We start from the raw sequence: 16,076 nt of genomic DNA on the forward strand, positions 1-16,076 counted from the left end.
GCAACTCAGGAGGCTGATGCAGGAATCATAAGTCTGAGGCCAGCCTCAGCAACTTAACAAGATACCATCTCAAACAAAACAAAACAACAAACAAAAAAATTTTAAAAGGGCTGGGAATGTAGATTAGTGGTAAAGCAGCCCTGGTTTAATCTCCATATTATTTAAAAAAAAAAAAGGAATGCATTTTGTTATATGTAATACAACCTGACTTACAGGACTTCAATAAGTGGTTTATTTTTTTCTCATCAGATAAGAAGTAAGGATGTGGGTATCACAGGTGGAAGTGGAGGTTCATCCATCATGGTGGACCTACACTTTTTTTCTTCCCACTCTCCCATTCTAACTTAGTGTTTCCTCCTTGCCACAAGGTGGCTGCCCAAACCCAAGCTTTAGTTTTGCCTTCGCAGAACATTGTCAACACCCTTCCCTTTAAATCTTGTTGGCCAGAAATGAGTCACATGCTCTTCCCACTTTAAGGGAGACTGGGAAATTGAGTTTTGGCAAAGGCGCTTGGGACTGGCACAACTGCCCTGGAGCAATTATGGATCACTCCCTGGGGATGGACTTCCTCTCGTTTTTGGATTCTGCTGCCAAAGCCAGAGTTGTAATCAGCAGCTAACAGTTTTCCTTGGTTTGATCTGTTGAAAGAATGCCCCCTAAGCAGTGGTGCCAGTAGTCTGAGTTCCCAAATGTTCACACCTAGGCAAAGCTCAGGAGTTGGGATGCCATGCTTGCTCCTCCTTGCAAGGTTATGTCTTCTCTACATTTGTTTTGTCTCCCTTGCAAGTTGGTGCCCTGGAGGGAGCATGCTTTCTCATATCTCTTCACAGCACTTAAGATGACTGAATCAGTAGCTCGGGCACTGATAAGATACAAAGAACCTGATCAGCTGCTCTCAAGTGCCCTCAGGAATGGCAGTCTGGGGCCAGGCCCTCCTGACAAGTAGAGGCTTGGTAGAGTTTCTTTTTTGCCTAAGATTTGTGCCCAAATCGATTCAGGTATGAGACCCTTATTAAGGGAAGTGTAATATCACCTGGGTTCAAGTTTTAGCTATTCAACAGCTCTTCTCTCCATCACTAAGTCTTCTCTTGAGAGCACTTTGCAGATACATTTCTATTATAAATGCCCTATTACCCTCATTGTACAGATGAGACACTAAGAGAGTTTACATGAATTCCCCAAGGCCATAAAACCCTGAACGAGGTCCTGAGAGTCGAAACTGACTATGCTGCTCAATTACTTCCAGAGCGATTCATTCGGGAAAGTATTTTCCCTCGGCAGGTCTTAGATTCCCTCATTCTCCTCGTCAAAAGCCTCCAGTGAAAAATGTCCTTGGAAAACTCTGACAGAGGTTTTTGAGCCTCAGCCGCACCCGTCGCTCGCGCAGCAGGCGGAAGTAGCGGGCAGTTGGCCGGAAGTTGGGCTGTGAGGCCGAGTACTGCCGGAGGAGTAAGTGTGTTGCTGCGGCGGGCGGGCTTCAGAGTCTGGTGTTGCGCTGCCCGCCTTCACCAGGTTCAGGTGAGTGGTGGCGGTGGCCCGGGAAGATGTCACGGCGGCCGCTCCGTGTGCCTGCGACCGACTTCGCTTTCGGCTGTGCCTCCTGCCCTTCAGGTCCGCCCAGGGCTTGCGTCAGTCGAGGCCCTGGTCAGCGCTTCCCGGCCAATGCGCGGACGACTCTCAGAGGATCTCCTCTGGAGAGAACCTCGGCGACCCTCTCCACTCCGGAGTTCTTTGACCTTGGGCAGGAGACCGCAACCTTGATTCCCCCCTCCCGGGTGAAAGGAAGATTCCAACAGTACGTGCCTCCTAGAGCTGTTGTGAGAATGTAGTGAGACCTTCTGGCGTGCCTTTCATCCTCACTTGGAGATAGCAGGTTCGGGGTGGGGCCTGAAATTCTTTTTCTAACCAGCTTCCAGCAGACCACGCTTCGATTAGCCAGGCCTTAGAGTATTTTGCTTAGAACTTGATTGGGGTGGGGTGAGTCTTAAGTAAGTACCAGTTTGATATATGCCTTTTTCCCATTTTAGCAGAGAGTTTCTGGCTGTGCAAGCCTAATTCAGAGTAGTATTGTTGTCCCTCCCTCTTTTCTTTCCAGGGACAGGAAATAATTGATCTTTTTTTTTTGTTTTTGTGCATATCATGACAAAGCTTCTCTGACCTGACTGAGCAGGTACCCGTATACCAGGTGCAAACCTTGGGCTTCTCAGGTGGCACTTCATTGCTTACTCAGTGTAGACCGATTGACAGTGTTTCATCCTGTGGAGATCATAGCTCAATGCTTTAGTATTAACAATGGCTGGTGTTTTTGTGCTCCAATCATGTTTTCTGCAGTTTGGGCACACTGTTAAGTAGTAACAGCTGGCTTTGCACTTAATAGCCCTGAATGGCCTTGAGCAATCCCGTGAATGATTTACTCCTGCCTGGTGGACCAAAATAAAATATGAAAACACTGCTGTATCATACAGCTGAGAGAGTGAGTCCTGAATAATGCAAGACTGATATTCATTTTTCTGTGTGGTTTTCTTTTCTGTTTAGTGTTTTTTTTTTTTCTGATCTCTAACAAGGCCTTGCCATTCATCATGTAAATAATCAAGTTTGATATAAAAGAATTTTGAAGTTCCTCATTTGCCTGACTAAAAAGCATAAGCAAAACATTGCAAATTGGAAAACCAGGTAAGACCAAGCATGCACTAACAGTAATAGGTACTCAGGCCATTTATTTGGGAATTTTCTTTCATGACTTTGTGGGTACTTCTTTTTACGTGCCTTGATTTCCTCTTTTCTCTGGTGGACACAAATGTCTGTTCCCTGTTGTTATGGAGATTTCTTTTCTTTCTTTCTTTCTTTTTTTTTTTTTTTGAAAAGTCCATTCATAAAAACTTTTATTCCACTTACATGAGGAGAGAGTTTCTAAAAATAGGGTCTTATGAAATTCTTTGAAAGAAGTGACTCTGACAAGATCATCTGCATCTTTGTCAGACTATCTCTACCCACACCCTTCTTGCCATTCTGATAGAAGAGTAGTGGTATCTTAGAAGGCCAGGGAGGGCTATAAAAGGCAAAAAGGTTTCACAGATGATTTGATGTGCTAATGTCTCTCCTATAAGCACTAGAACTAGAACAAAAAGGAGGGGATGGGTTGCTAGACTTGATTTTGATTTGGCTTATCTTAGTGGATAATACTTAACCTTAACCTAGACACCTTCTTCGCACTAACTCTTAACCTTCTTTCTACTAGTAGACCCTTCTCTTGTAGGCCTTGCTCTTGTACAAAAACAGAAGTGCAGAAAAGTCTGGCTCAGTTAATATCCTCCTTAACAGCTGAGTGTCTTTACTGTCTACCTGTAAGCCCTGACTGGGAGCTTTTAAAGCTTTGGAGGCTCTCAGCAGTAGGATTCACCTAGAGAAAGTTAATTCTTTGCTTTTTGGTTGCTCAACAAATAATTTGCTGAGACAAAAATGGGGTTGGTGGCTGGGAATGTAGCTCAGTGGTAGAATATGTCTTTTTGCTTTTTGGTTGCTCAACAAATTATTTGCTGAGACAAAAATGGGGTTGGTGGCTGGGAATGTAGCTCAGTGGTAGAGTATGTCCCTAACATGCGTGAAGCCCTGGATTCAATTCCTAGTACTAAGGGAAAAAAATTTTTTTTAAAGGTGATAGTGGTGGCATTGGAGTATTCATTATTTATGGTGATTTTATTGGTACTTAGGAAGATCTTTTCCTTTCTAGGAAAAGAATGAGAATTGATGGACTGGGGTTGTGGTTCAGCAGTATAATGCTTGCCTAGCACATGTGAGGTGCTGGCTTTGATCCTCAGCACCACATAAAAATAAATAAATAAAATAAAGGTATTTTGTTCAACTACAATTTAAAAAAATATATTTAAAAAAAATAATGAGAACTGAGGGGTAAGATCTGGCAACTGGTAAACTGTATATGCTGAGAGTGTCATATATTTAATCTACAGTTAGCTTGGCTGCCTTCTTCTACCTGGCTCCCTTTTTCTAACTTCTCGACCATAGTTTAAAATGAAGCTTTTTGGCCTTGCTCAGACTTGTACCTGGAAGATGGAAAGGTAAGATTCCTCACCCTTGTAAAATCACATCATTCAGGGTGGTTTGGGCAGTGCCTTTTGGAAATGTCAGGGTCTAAGGTCTCTAACGATCCACTCTAATTCAGTATGACTCCTAAAGAAGAGATGAGGGGCTGGGGTTGTAGCTCAGTGGTAGAGCACTTGCCTAGCATGTCTGAGGCACTGGGTTCGATTCTCAGCACTACGTATAAATAAATGAATAAAATAAATGTCTAGCAACATCTAAAAAAATATTTTTTTAAAAAAGGAGATGAAGCCGCATACAGTGGCATATACCTGTAATTCCAGTGACTCAGGAGGCTGAGGAAAGAGGATTGCAAGTTTGGGGCCAGGCTTGGCAATTTAGCAAGATCCTATCTAAAAACAACAACAACAAAAAACACTAAACGGGCTGGGGTAAAGTGCCCTAATACTGGGAAAAAAGACTGTTTTAGGTAATGGCACTCATTTGTGTAACCATTCACTCTGTTGAATATTTGTGTGTACTTGTGTCTGTCACAAACATACCATGCAAACCAGCCTCTTCCTACTGGATGGACATTTGACTTGTTTTCAGTTTTTATATGGATATTTTGTTAAAAATCAAAAAGAGAAAGTTTTTTTTTTTTTTAAGTTATGTCTATGAAGGATCTCTAAAGAATTCAGAGGAGATGAAGGACTATAGATTTAATGTGTATAACTTTTAGTTTCATACAGTGTTGGACTAAATTTAAATTCCAGGTCTCAAGCAGGTTTTCTTAAAGGCCCTGTTCTGTCAACTAGAGCATTCTATTACCTGTTTTGTCTTTTATTTCCTTCATGCCTGTGTTACCCTGTTGAGATTCTTAGTGACTATTTTAAGGCATATAAATCCTCTTTTTTTTTTTTTTTTCCTGGTGGTGCTGGAGATTGAACTCAATTCCTCACGCATGCTAAGCATGTGCTTTATCACTGAGCTACATCCCCAGTCCTTTTTATTTTTTGAGACGGGGTTGCTTACGGCTGCTCTTAGTTGCTGAGGCTGGGTTTGAACTCATGATCCTCCTGCCTCAGCCTCCTGAGTTGCTGGGATTATAGGCATGCGCCACCACCCCAGCACCTATGGACTATTTTTGCCTACCAAGAGATTCAACCTAGAGTCAGATACTATAGATTCAGATTTGGCAATCTACCTCTTGAAGTCCCAAATTCTGCTTGAAGAAGCCATAGTACTGCAAACAACAACAACAACAAAACAAAACAAAGCCCAAACCAAACCAATAAAACAGCAGCCAACTGTATAAAGATGTACTGTGAAAGATTTCTGCTATAGTTCACAAAGAAAGAAATTAAATACATTCCTGCCACCAAGAGAAGCCTATGTAGTTTGCCTACCATAATAGCCACTGGCCTGCCTTATAGTTGTGGTTCTTATGCTATGGGCTCTGGAAGAAAGGACCTGACAGCAGAATTGGGCAGACATTTCAGAAAGTCATTCTGACCCCCTGAGAGCCCTTGTGGAATTTTCTGCAACCCTTGTGGAATAGCCTTATGTGCTCCATGAGTTGGCAGCTCAGATCTCAGTTTTTGCTTATTAGGCTTTGGCACCTAAATGGAAAGAAAGAATAACTATTAAGGAAAGCAAGAGTATGGCAGAGTCAGTTTCATAGCCTCTATGATTTCTGCCATGGAAGAAAAATGAAAATTGTACTGTTTACAGGCAGAGTAAGGATATAATCAGCACTTGATTCAGTACTTGTCTCAGTAGAAGTGTTGCCAATCTGCCTTTATCATAGGAAAGCTGCACTGCTCCCCCACATGGTAGCCAGGTAGTATGGTAAAATGATGTTCCCTGAACTCTAAGCCCTGCTTAGAGTTCATTTTTTTTCTTTTTTAGTAGTATTGGGGATTGAACCCAGGGCCTCACACAGTTAGGGAAGTGCTCTGCCACTGAATCACTCCTAGCTCAACATGAATTTCTGAATATACTTCCTGGCTGAACAACTACTTTGCACTAGTGATTCAGATTCTCTTACAAGCCCCCTGGTGCTTAGCACAGTGGCCCATGGATTGAAGGTTTGAAGCCAGCCTGAATAATGTAGTGAGACTCTGTCTCAAAAAGGGCTGGAGATGTAGCACAGTGGTAGAGTACTCCTTGATTCAGACTCTAGAACTAAAAAAATCCTTCTGGAGATAACAGTCACCATCTTCTGAAAGGTATAGGCATAGTGTTAGAATAACAGAATTTTGTAATTAAAAGTTTGAATTATAAGAATTGGGAGTGTTATTTTGTGTATAAGTTAAATCTTATACCAAATCCCACTTTTTCCTTTATGCATGGCAGTTTTTATAAACTTTCTGTTCTCCAAGTGTGATCTTTCTGTGTTGATATTAAAGAGATGGAATGATTGCTTACTTTCACTCCCAGCTTTCTATTGAGTATTAGTAGAGCACCTGTCTTCTCTAGTTGTCACTGCTTCTCTTCTGAAAGGAAGAAAGTGTGGACTGAACAGCAGTCTAGGAACTACTCTGGTACCCTGGGTTTGGGGTTTTTCTCTGCCTTTATTCAAGGTACACAGTTTATCTTTGATAGCATTCTGTTTTGTTGTTTGGGCATTCACTAGCAGTAGACTAACTTGAGTGGATAACAGTGTGGTTTGACTCTATTTCTTATAATGTATAAATTTTGGTTATGTGATAGGTGGAAGCCACTCATTCTTCATCTACCCTTTTTTCAGTATCTGGCACCAATTCGGGCTGAGTCATTTGTGAACCGTGACTCTTGTGATATGCCGAAGATTCCAGGCAGTTTCTGTGGAACATCTCCCCGTCCAGCTCTAATCAAGCATCATATAAACAAGAAATTGTTTGGTCAAACCTGTGAGGACTGTGCTCTGACTGCCAAAAAGATCAGTACTGACATCAGAATGGCAGCTACTCTCAAATTATTAAAACCTTTAAAATATCAAGCATTTCGCGATTCTTTTGCCTACAGTGCCACCCAAAGTGTGGCATATTGGAATATGGGAAGCAATATACGACATAGGGGAAAGGCCCCTCCTGAGCGTAGTAGTTCCTGCCATCCTGCCAGAAAAGTTAAGAACGTTGGTAGTGGCACCTTTTCTCAGAGGGTCTTCACAATCAGCCATGCCTTTCTGGGTTTGGAATTCAGCAAAGCTTCTACCTCTAAAGCCAGGAAGTTGCAGCTGGACTCACCCAGGACTATGAAAATTGATGAAGAGGATGTAGAAGTTTTTGATTCCTTTGAAGGCACCCGAGTTTTCCTACAGCTAAGGCCAGAATACCAGCTTCACAGCTATAACAGATCTGAGACTTGTCAGCCCCTCTCTGTTTCAGAAGGCGAACTAATTTTGCACAAAGTCACAGTTTATCAAAGTAACCTTCAACCTCAAATCATTGCTGATTATTTCTGTAAGCTGAGCTCTTTGCCTACAGAACAGCATCCTGTTTTGCTGACAAGTACCAGCTTTGCTCTGCTCTGCCAATTGAGTGTGAAAAATATACAAGTCTTTGATATTCCAGATCTAATCAGTATTTTGAAAGCCTTTGTTAGTTTAGGAATTCCTCACTCTCATTCAATGCTAGATGTGTATGAAACCAGGTTTTGTCAACAGGTATGGGAGATGAGTCTGAATCAGCTTCTCTTGGTGGCTGATCTCTGGCGGTGCTTAGGTCTCAGAGTACCTCAGTTTTTAAAAATTTTTTTTAGTTACCTTAATTTGCACTGGAAAGATCTATCCTTGTCCCAGCTGATTCACTTAATTTATATTATAGGTGAAAGTCGACAGGTGCCTCAGGACCTAATGCAAAAACTGGAATCATTGATCCTTAAGTATATAGATTTGATCAACTTAGAGGAGGTTGGTACAATCTGTTTGGGATTCTTTAAGTCAAGTAGTAGTCTCTCTGAATTTGTAATGCGGAAACTTGGAGATTTGGCTTGTGCTGACATGGAGCATCTGAGTAGTCATGCCTTAGTGCATATTCTTAAAATGTTCAGATTCACTCATGTGGATCACGTAAATTTCATGAAGCGCTTTGGAGAGATAGCTCCTCAGCGAATTCCTTCCCTGGGGGTTCAGGGTGTTATGCACCTGACTCTTGCCTGCTCAGCTTTACACTTTCTGGATGAAGGAGTAATGAATGCCGTGGCTGCTTCTTTGCCTCCTAGAGTAGTGCACTGTCGCAGTAAAGATATTGCCAAAATTCTGTGGTCATTTGGAACTCTGAATTATAAGCCACCCAACACAGAAGAATTTTATTCTAGCCTGATCAATGAAATTCACAGAAAGATGCCTGAATTCAACCAATATCCAGAACACCTGCCCACCTGCCTGCTGGGTCTAGCATTTTCGGAGTACTTTCCAATAGAGCTTATTGATTTTGCTTTGAGTCCAGGGTTTGTCAAGCTAGCTCAGGAGAGAAGTAAATTTGAACTCACCAAGGAACTGTATACTCTTGATGGTACAGTTGGTGTTGAGTGTCCAGATTATAGAGGCAGTCGTCTTAGTTCTTACCTTCAGCAAGAGGCATCTGCTAAGCTTTGGAATTTAGCAAGGAAAGATATGAACTCAAAGCCTGAATTCCTAGAAGCTCTCTCTTTACTTGAGACCATGTTGGGCGGCCCCCAGTACATCAAGCACCATATGATTTTGCCTCATACTCGGTCTTCTGACTTAGAGGTCCAGCTTGACATTAACATGAAGCCATTACCATTTAATAAAGAAGCCATACCAGCTGATGATGTAGCCGAATTAAGGCTTAAGCATGTAGGAGTCAGCCTTACAGATAATTTGATGAATCAGTTGCTGAAAGGGAAAGCAAGAGGGCATTTCCAGGGGAACAGTGAGTCAGAGACTTTGCAGCAGCCTGTAAAGTCAGAGAAAGAATCCTTGGGGAACTTTCTTTCCAATATGGCAGGTAGATTGGGAGCTGTGGAGATGGCTGGCCTGCATCCCTCAGCCCATGTGCAGGCCCCACCAGTGAAGCTGGCTATTCAGCTGACGAACAGGAACCAATATTGCTATGGTTCCAGGGATCTGCTTGGACTGCACAATATGAAGAGGCGGCAGCTGGTTCGGCTTGGGTACCATGTGGTAGAATTATCCTACTGGGAATGGCTCCCACTACTAAAACGAACTCGTTTAGAGAAGCTGGCTTTCCTCCATGAGAAAGTGTTCACTTCTGTTCTCTAAAGGGCTTTCATGGGTATTTTTACTCTAAACTGTTGGTGTACAGGTTGAGCATCCCTAATTTGAAAATCCAAAACGTTCCAGAATCTGGAACTTTGAGTACCACCATGACATTAACTTTGGATTTTAGACTTTTGGATTAGGGATATTCAAATGGTAGTCTATGCAGATATTTCTTAATCTGAAGCAACTCAAAGTCTTTCTTGTCTCAAGCTTTTTTTTTTTTTTTTTTAACTAGGAACTGAGCCAGAGGCTCCACATTCCGACCCTTTTTTTTGTTGTTGTTGTTTTGAGACAGGGTCTTGCTAAGTTGCTTAGGACCTCTCTAAGTTGATGAGGCTAGCTTTAAACTTGCTATTTTCCTGCCTCAGCCTCCCCAGCCACTGGGAATACAGGTGTGCGTCGCTGTGCCCAGCCTGGTCCCAAGCATTTTGAATAAAATCATACTCAATTTATACAGCAAAATAATTATAAAAGCCAGAATGTAAATTTAGTAATAAAATCATCTGTTGAAGAGAATTAATCATGGTGTTATCTGTTACAGATTGAGCTAATATATGTTAACTGTGAATTAATTGTGACCTGTAGCAGTAATAAGTTATTGCTAATTTGTGCATATTACTCTTAGTAAGTAATAAACATTTTAAAATGTCCATGGTCTAGTAATTCCTATTGCAGTTTTTATTTCCTTCTTTCTTTTTTTAAAAATATTTTTTAGTTGTAGGTGGACACAATACCTTTATTTTATTTTTGTATGGTGCACAGGATTAAACCCAGTGCCTCAAGCATGCCTGGCGAGTGCTCTACATCTGAGCCACAACCCCAGCCCTCCTGTTGCACTTTGTTTACTAGCCTTATGTCTCAGTTATTTTAAACTTTTAGAATAAAAATTTAGGTATTGTCTAGAGCCAATTTTTATAAAAGTAGTTATCATATTCTTTGTTTTAAAGAAGAATCACAGCTTTACTTACATTTCAGGACTTTACCTCTGTGTGTGTTCTTCACAGTCTAAAATGAAAGTTCTCATTTTTGTTTAGATTTGATTGGTTATCCTTAGTTGCTTGTTCTTCCAATTTCAGAATTGGAGTTAATATCTTCTTCTTAGCTCCCTATTCCACATTTCTACACTTCTTGCATAAACTCTTCTCTCCAGGCCTCCCATATTTTCTTCTTAAAATTGGACCTAGAAAAATAGAATTATATAAGAGCCTAAGAGGCCAGTAGTTCCCAAATCTGATGCATGTTTTTCATGGCAAGTAGCCCAGATGGGAAGAAAATGAGTTACCTTTCAAATCAGGTAGTCCCATGGACAGGTTTTGTTGATTCCTTTTTGCTTATACTAGAGTCACCAACATAGAGATTTTCTGTGTAAATAACAATATAAGTAATTTTAGTAAACACTTGGGGTCTGTGAAAATTCCTTTCAAAAGGGATCACTCTGGACTACAGATGTAGTTCAGTGGTAGATTGCTTGCCTACCATGTATGAGGTTTGATTCCCCCACACTGCAAAAGAAAGAGGGATCCCTCCTCCTATTGTTAAGGTCTCTCAAAGGTCACTTCTTCAGAGAAGATTTCTCACTCTGACCAACAGCACTTCAGTCTTTTTTTCATTTTTTTTTTCCATATTGATGATTCAACCCAGGGGCATTTTGCCACTGAGCCATATCCCCAGCCCTTGTTATTTTTGAGACAGGGCCTCAGTTACTGAGGCTGGCCTCAAACTTGGGATGCTCCTATTTCAGCTTCCCAAGTAGTTGGATCATAGGCATGTGCCCTCATACCTAGCTCCATTGGCTTTTGATCATGATCTGTCAAACATGCTATTTTGCTTCATTCAGTTATTAGCTCACATTGGGGTTTTTTTGTTGTTGTTATTGTTTGGATCCTTTAGAATTTTCTGTATGTCAGCTCATGTTGTCTGAACATAGAGATAGCTTTATGTTTCTCTTTCCACTTTGGATTTCTTTTTCTTGCCTGATTGCTTTGGCAAGAACTTCTAGTAAGATAAAGAATAGAATTGGTGAAAGTAGGTATCCTTGTATTGTTCCTTGAATGCTTTCAATTTTTCACCAATTATTTTTTTTAATATTTATTTTTTAGCTTTAGGTGGACACAGTATTTTTATTTTATTTTTTATGTAGTGCTGAGGATCGAACCCAGTGCCTCACGCATGCCAGGCGAGCACACTACTACTTGAGCCACATCCCTAGCTCCAACCTTTCACCAATTATGATGTTAGTTGTGGGTTTTTTCATAAACCCTTTATAATGTTGAGGGAGTTCCTTTTATTTTTTGTTCCTACTTTTCTGAGTCTCTAATAAATTATTTTAGTTTGTGACCCAAATAGTACATGTGATCTCTCTCTCTCTCTCTCTCTCTCTCTCTCTCTCTCTCTCTCTCTCTCTCTTTCTCTCTCTTTCTCTCTCTTTCTCTCTCTTTCTCTCTCTTTCTCTCTTTCTCCTTGAAGTACTGTGGGTTGAATTCAGACTCTCAGATTCTCTATCACTAAACTATATCCCCAGTACTTGTTATTTTTCTATTTTGAGACAGGTTCTTGCTAGGTTGCCCAGGCTGGCATTGAGCTTGTGATCCTCCTACCTCAGCTTCCTGAGTAGCTGGGATTATAGGTGTGTGTCTCTGCACTGGGTGGGACATTTCTTATACTTAAAATAATTCATTGTTTTGCTGAAGTTTGGGCTTTTTCTTGTGTGTGTGTATATGTGTGTGTGAACAGGTAATGTCTGAGGATTGAATCCATGGATGCTTTACCACTGAGCTACATCCCTAGTCCTTTTTTTTTTTTAAATATTTATTTTTTTAGGTGTAGATGGACACAACACAATGCCTTTATTTTTATTTGGTGCTGAGGATCGAACCCAGGTCCCGCCCGTGCTAGGCAAGCGCTGTACCGCTGAGCCACAATCCCAGCCCCCATCTCTAGTCCTTTTTATTTTGAGATACAGAATTGCTGAATTGCTAAGGCTGACCTTGAATTTGGGATCCTCCTGCCTCAGTCTCCCATGTTGCTGGGATTATAGGTGTGTGTCACCATTCCCGGCTGAAGTTCAGGTTTAGGTGAACAGTTTTTATTTGTTAAATCTGGCAACCCTAAAGCATAGCATCAAGACAGGTTTTATTTGGGTGGGGTGGTGGTGGTGGTGGTGCATAGAATAGACTTGAATGAATGATTGCATTTGTTAAAAATAGAGTACTATAATTGGAGATAGTTGAAAATTCAGGAGGGAGATAAGACTCGAAATTAGGTCCTGGAGGAAAGGGACCGGATTAAGGTCAGGTTGATTGTAGAGCCTGGCCACCTCACCTGAGATCCCATAGAATTTCCCTGACATTGTTATTAAGGCAATTCATTGTATATCTTGTTTTGAGTCTGAATCTTTTAAAAGAAAAACATGTCCATTTGTGCCTCATTTTGATGCTGTGGTTTGCTTAAGAGTAAAAACTGTATGCATGGGCTAAGGGTATAACTTAGTGGTAGTGTGCTTGCCTAATATGCATAGACACAGAAATGTCCATTTGTGCCGAGCATACTGCCTCAAACATAAACCCTTAAAGGTGACTTAGGTACATGTGATATAAAATTGCAGGCATCTTTTAGACCCCTGCCTGTGTTCTAGTTCTCTCACTGGTGGGCAACAGTCTTTCAGTTTAACCAACTCTAAGAAAAATGCATTTAAGTCAAATTTCATGGATGGACAGGTGACTCAATTTAGAAATTATGAGAAGTATTATGTGTCTTTAAAAGCTGAAGTGCCCAATTTATAAAATTGCTCACTGTGTTAGTATTCCACCTACTCTATAAGGTTAAATGCTTTTCTCTTATTTGACAGGTAATCTTTTTTTCCCCCTCTGTATCCTGTTTGAGCTTAGTCTTTAAAAATATGTGTATCTGCCAGAATTATTTTCCATTTCTTTTGCGTGAAACTAAAAATCAGATTGTATAATTCAGCTATGGTAACTTTTTTGTAGGCCAAAGGAAGGTGGATGCTTAAATTTTCAAAAAGTGTCATGGTCACCTTATTCTCTTCCAAATTACCCCTCCATTCTTTCCCACCCCCAGGTTCTAAACTTCAACAACAACATCAAAAGGTTTGCTTCATTTCTTTAAGCTCCAGGGCATCACAGACAACAACCTTCAGGACGGAGTGACCAACTTGTCCCAGTTTGCCTGGGACTCTCCCAGCACTGAAAGTCACACATTTTGATAATCCCTTCGGTCCTGGGTAGATCAATACAGTTGGGCAGTTGACTTCTGACTCCTTTCTTGTTCTTTCCCTTACATTTTCCCTTCCTGAGCCTAAGTACAGAGAGGCAGGGAAGAAAGGTTTGTCCCATCTGGACATCCAGTGGCTATCAGCTGCCAAGAAATACCCAGAGCATATATTTTATTATCAGTCCTCCCTGATACCATCTGGAGACCTCAGAAATCCAGTGCATGTGTTTAACTATTTATAACAACTTTGTGTGTGTGTGTGTGTGTGTGTGTGTGTGTACTTGGGATTGTACCCGGAGTGCTTAATCCCTGAGCTACATCCCCAGCACTGTTTATTTTTTATTTTGAGACAGGGTCTTGCTAGGTTGCATAGGTCCTTGCTAAATTGCTGAGACTGCCCTCAAACCTATGATCCTTCTGCCTCGGCCTCCTGAGTGCTGGGATTATAGGCATGGCTACCACACCTGGTTAGTACTTAGAAGAATTTTAAACCCAAAAGAGGGGGAAAAAAATCCCCCAACGTATCCCTCTAGTAGAGTATGACATGTTTAAACTTCTGCATGCCCACCATTACCTCCCAAACTATTCATGTACACATAGTCCTAGATACGGATTTTTCACAAATATATAATTGTAATACTCCCATAAACTTTCACTTATGGGCAACCAACTGTGTGTGATAGATTGAGACAGCTGTCTTTCATTTTAGCCAGCTCTAAGGATAATGTGAATAAGTCAAACATTTTATATGGATGAGTAAATAATTGAATTTAAAGATTTGTGTTCTTTTTCTTTGTTTTATGTATACTTTTGCATTTTTTAAATAGTCACAGTTATCATTTAAATGACATGAATGATAATATCACTCAAATTTGTTTCTTACAATGTGAACAGTGGGCTTAACTGACGTCTTAAGGGACTTAGATATGGGTAAAGAACTTCAGGATTTCTGTGGTAATAACAGTACTTTGGGGTTGAGGGTGTAGTGCATTGGTAGAGTGCTTGCCTACCATTTGTGAGGCCCTAGGTTCTATTCCCAGCACTACCCAATAAATAAACAAAAAAGTATTTGACTTTATAAAATAAATGACTTTTTTTTTTTTTTCTTAGTAGTACTGGTCATTGAACCCAGGGATGTTCTACTACTGAGCCACATCCCAGTCCTTTTTATTTTGAAACAGGTTCTTGCTGAGTTGCTTAGGGCCTCCCTAAGTTGCTGAGGCTAGTTTAAAACATGTGATCCTCCTGCCTTAGCCTTTTTCCAGTCACTAGAATTGCAAGGGTGCACCACCATGCCCAGCCAATAAATGACTTCTTAATGGGTAGCACAAGGGATCCTTGTGGTGCTTGAACTGTTTTGTTTTCCTGACTATGGTATTGATTACACAAATCTACACATGGAATAAAATTGCATAGAACTGAAGAGGTAGGCCTGCACAAATGAATGCATATAAAACTGGTGAAATCTAAGTAAGATCAGTAGATTGTTATTGTAAGTTTTCTAGTCATGGTGTTGTATTATAACTATGTAAGAATTACCACCAGGAAGAACTGTGTAAAAGATACTCTGTTTCTTACAACTTAACCTACAATTATCTTGAAAGGTTTAATTAAATATCTTTTAAATAATCAGTTTCTTAGTAGCTTTGAAATCCTTGTGAAATGCTCAGTAGTTCAAAAAAGAATATCCCTCTAAAAAGGGGAGAAAATGTCAAAAGAAAAATTGAGGCTACTAGCTTATTTCTAAGTAGTTTATACCTTGGTATCTTTAGGAAGCCATTTTCAAAGATAATCCCTCCTATAATACAGAAAAGATAGTGGGAACACATCAGCCAGAGGAAAGGGAAACCAATTGAAGGATGAATTGCTTCTAAGTGGTTCAAAATTGTTACATCATCTAGGAGGTTAATGGCAGGCTTTTCATTAGTTGTCATTTCTCTCCCTTATTATAAGCCTTCTATGACTTCCCTCTGACCAGTAGCTTTCAAACATTTTTTTTTTTTTTTAACAACAACCCTTAGTAAGAAATGCCTTTTATTCCTGGCATAGTGACACATGCCTGTGATTCCAGCTACTTGCGAGATGAGGCAAAAGGAACATAAGTTTGAAACCAGCTTGGGCAACCTAGTAAGACCCTGTCTCCAAAAGGACTGAGTATGAAACTCAGTGGTAGAACACTTGCCTCTCATGTGCAGGACCCTGGGTTCAATCCCTAGTACTACCAAAAAAATCAAAATGCTTTACATCAAAACCTTGAATGAATGAGTGTACATGGATATATAACTGAAACAAAAAGTTTTACAAGACAGTATGTTCACCTTTACGTTAGTGCATACTGATATTTCCTTTCTATTCTACTTAATTAAAAAATTGCTGGTTATATCTCACTAATTGGAGCTCTTGGTCTTGAGTTTGGAGAAACACTACTTCATTCTACCAGATGAAGTTGTCTAAGCCCCTTGGTATATTCAGTGCCTTCCCTGCCTCCTATTCCAGCCTGTAGCTAAGTGGTGTATATTCAAACCTGGCATGCTGGTATGGCTGTAGTCCTAGCTGCTTGAAGGATAAGGTGGGATGC

General features: G+C 40.6%; 2 protein-coding genes across 13 annotated transcripts in view; both read left to right on the forward strand.

The window, feature by feature from the left end:
- The first annotated feature begins 1,430 nt into the window (after positions 1-1,430).
- Positions 1,431-16,076, forward strand: part of Ubox5 (U-box domain containing 5) — a 30,230-nt gene continuing 15,584 nt past the window's right edge. Inside the window, exon 1 of one of the 5 annotated variants that reach the window (XM_026409720.2) lies at positions 1,431-1,518. The gene's annotated coding sequence lies outside the window, so the exon portion shown is untranslated. Of the gene's footprint in view, positions 1,519-1,708; positions 1,874-2,633; positions 2,674-3,994; positions 4,077-16,076 lie in introns of those variants that run through there. The other 4 variants (XM_026409719.2, XM_077799527.1, XM_026409718.2 and 1 more) reach the window with 4 other exon arrangements.
- Fastkd5 (FAST kinase domains 5) lies at positions 1,438-9,875 on the forward strand. 8 transcript variants are annotated; one of them, XM_026409714.2, is made up of 3 exons: positions 1,743-1,795; positions 2,149-2,170; positions 6,791-9,875. In XM_026409714.2, exon 3 carries the CDS (start codon positions 6,842-6,844, stop codon positions 9,266-9,268), a length of 2,427 nt encoding a protein of 808 aa, XP_026265499.1. In that variant the 5' UTR covers positions 1,743-1,795; positions 2,149-2,170; positions 6,791-6,841; the 3' UTR covers positions 9,269-9,875. The 8 variants fall into 8 exon arrangements, with proteins under 8 accessions (XP_026265500.1, XP_026265496.1, XP_026265499.1 ...); XM_026409713.2 differs by having other exon boundaries at positions 1,756-1,795; positions 2,149-2,185; XM_026409715.2 differs by lacking the exons at positions 1,743-1,795; positions 2,149-2,170 and adding an exon at positions 1,438-1,518.

The sequence above is a fragment of the Urocitellus parryii genome, chromosome 6, assembly GCF_045843805.1.
Source record: "Urocitellus parryii isolate mUroPar1 chromosome 6, mUroPar1.hap1, whole genome shotgun sequence".
NCBI classification, from domain to species: Eukaryota; Metazoa; Chordata; class Mammalia; order Rodentia; family Sciuridae; genus Urocitellus; species Urocitellus parryii.

What these genes read in the sequence shown, in the direction of transcription:
- Fastkd5 (XM_026409715.2), top strand. Translation starts at nt 6,842, where the DNA reads ATGCCGAAGATTCCAGGCAGTTTCTGTGGAACATCTCCCCGTCCAGCT.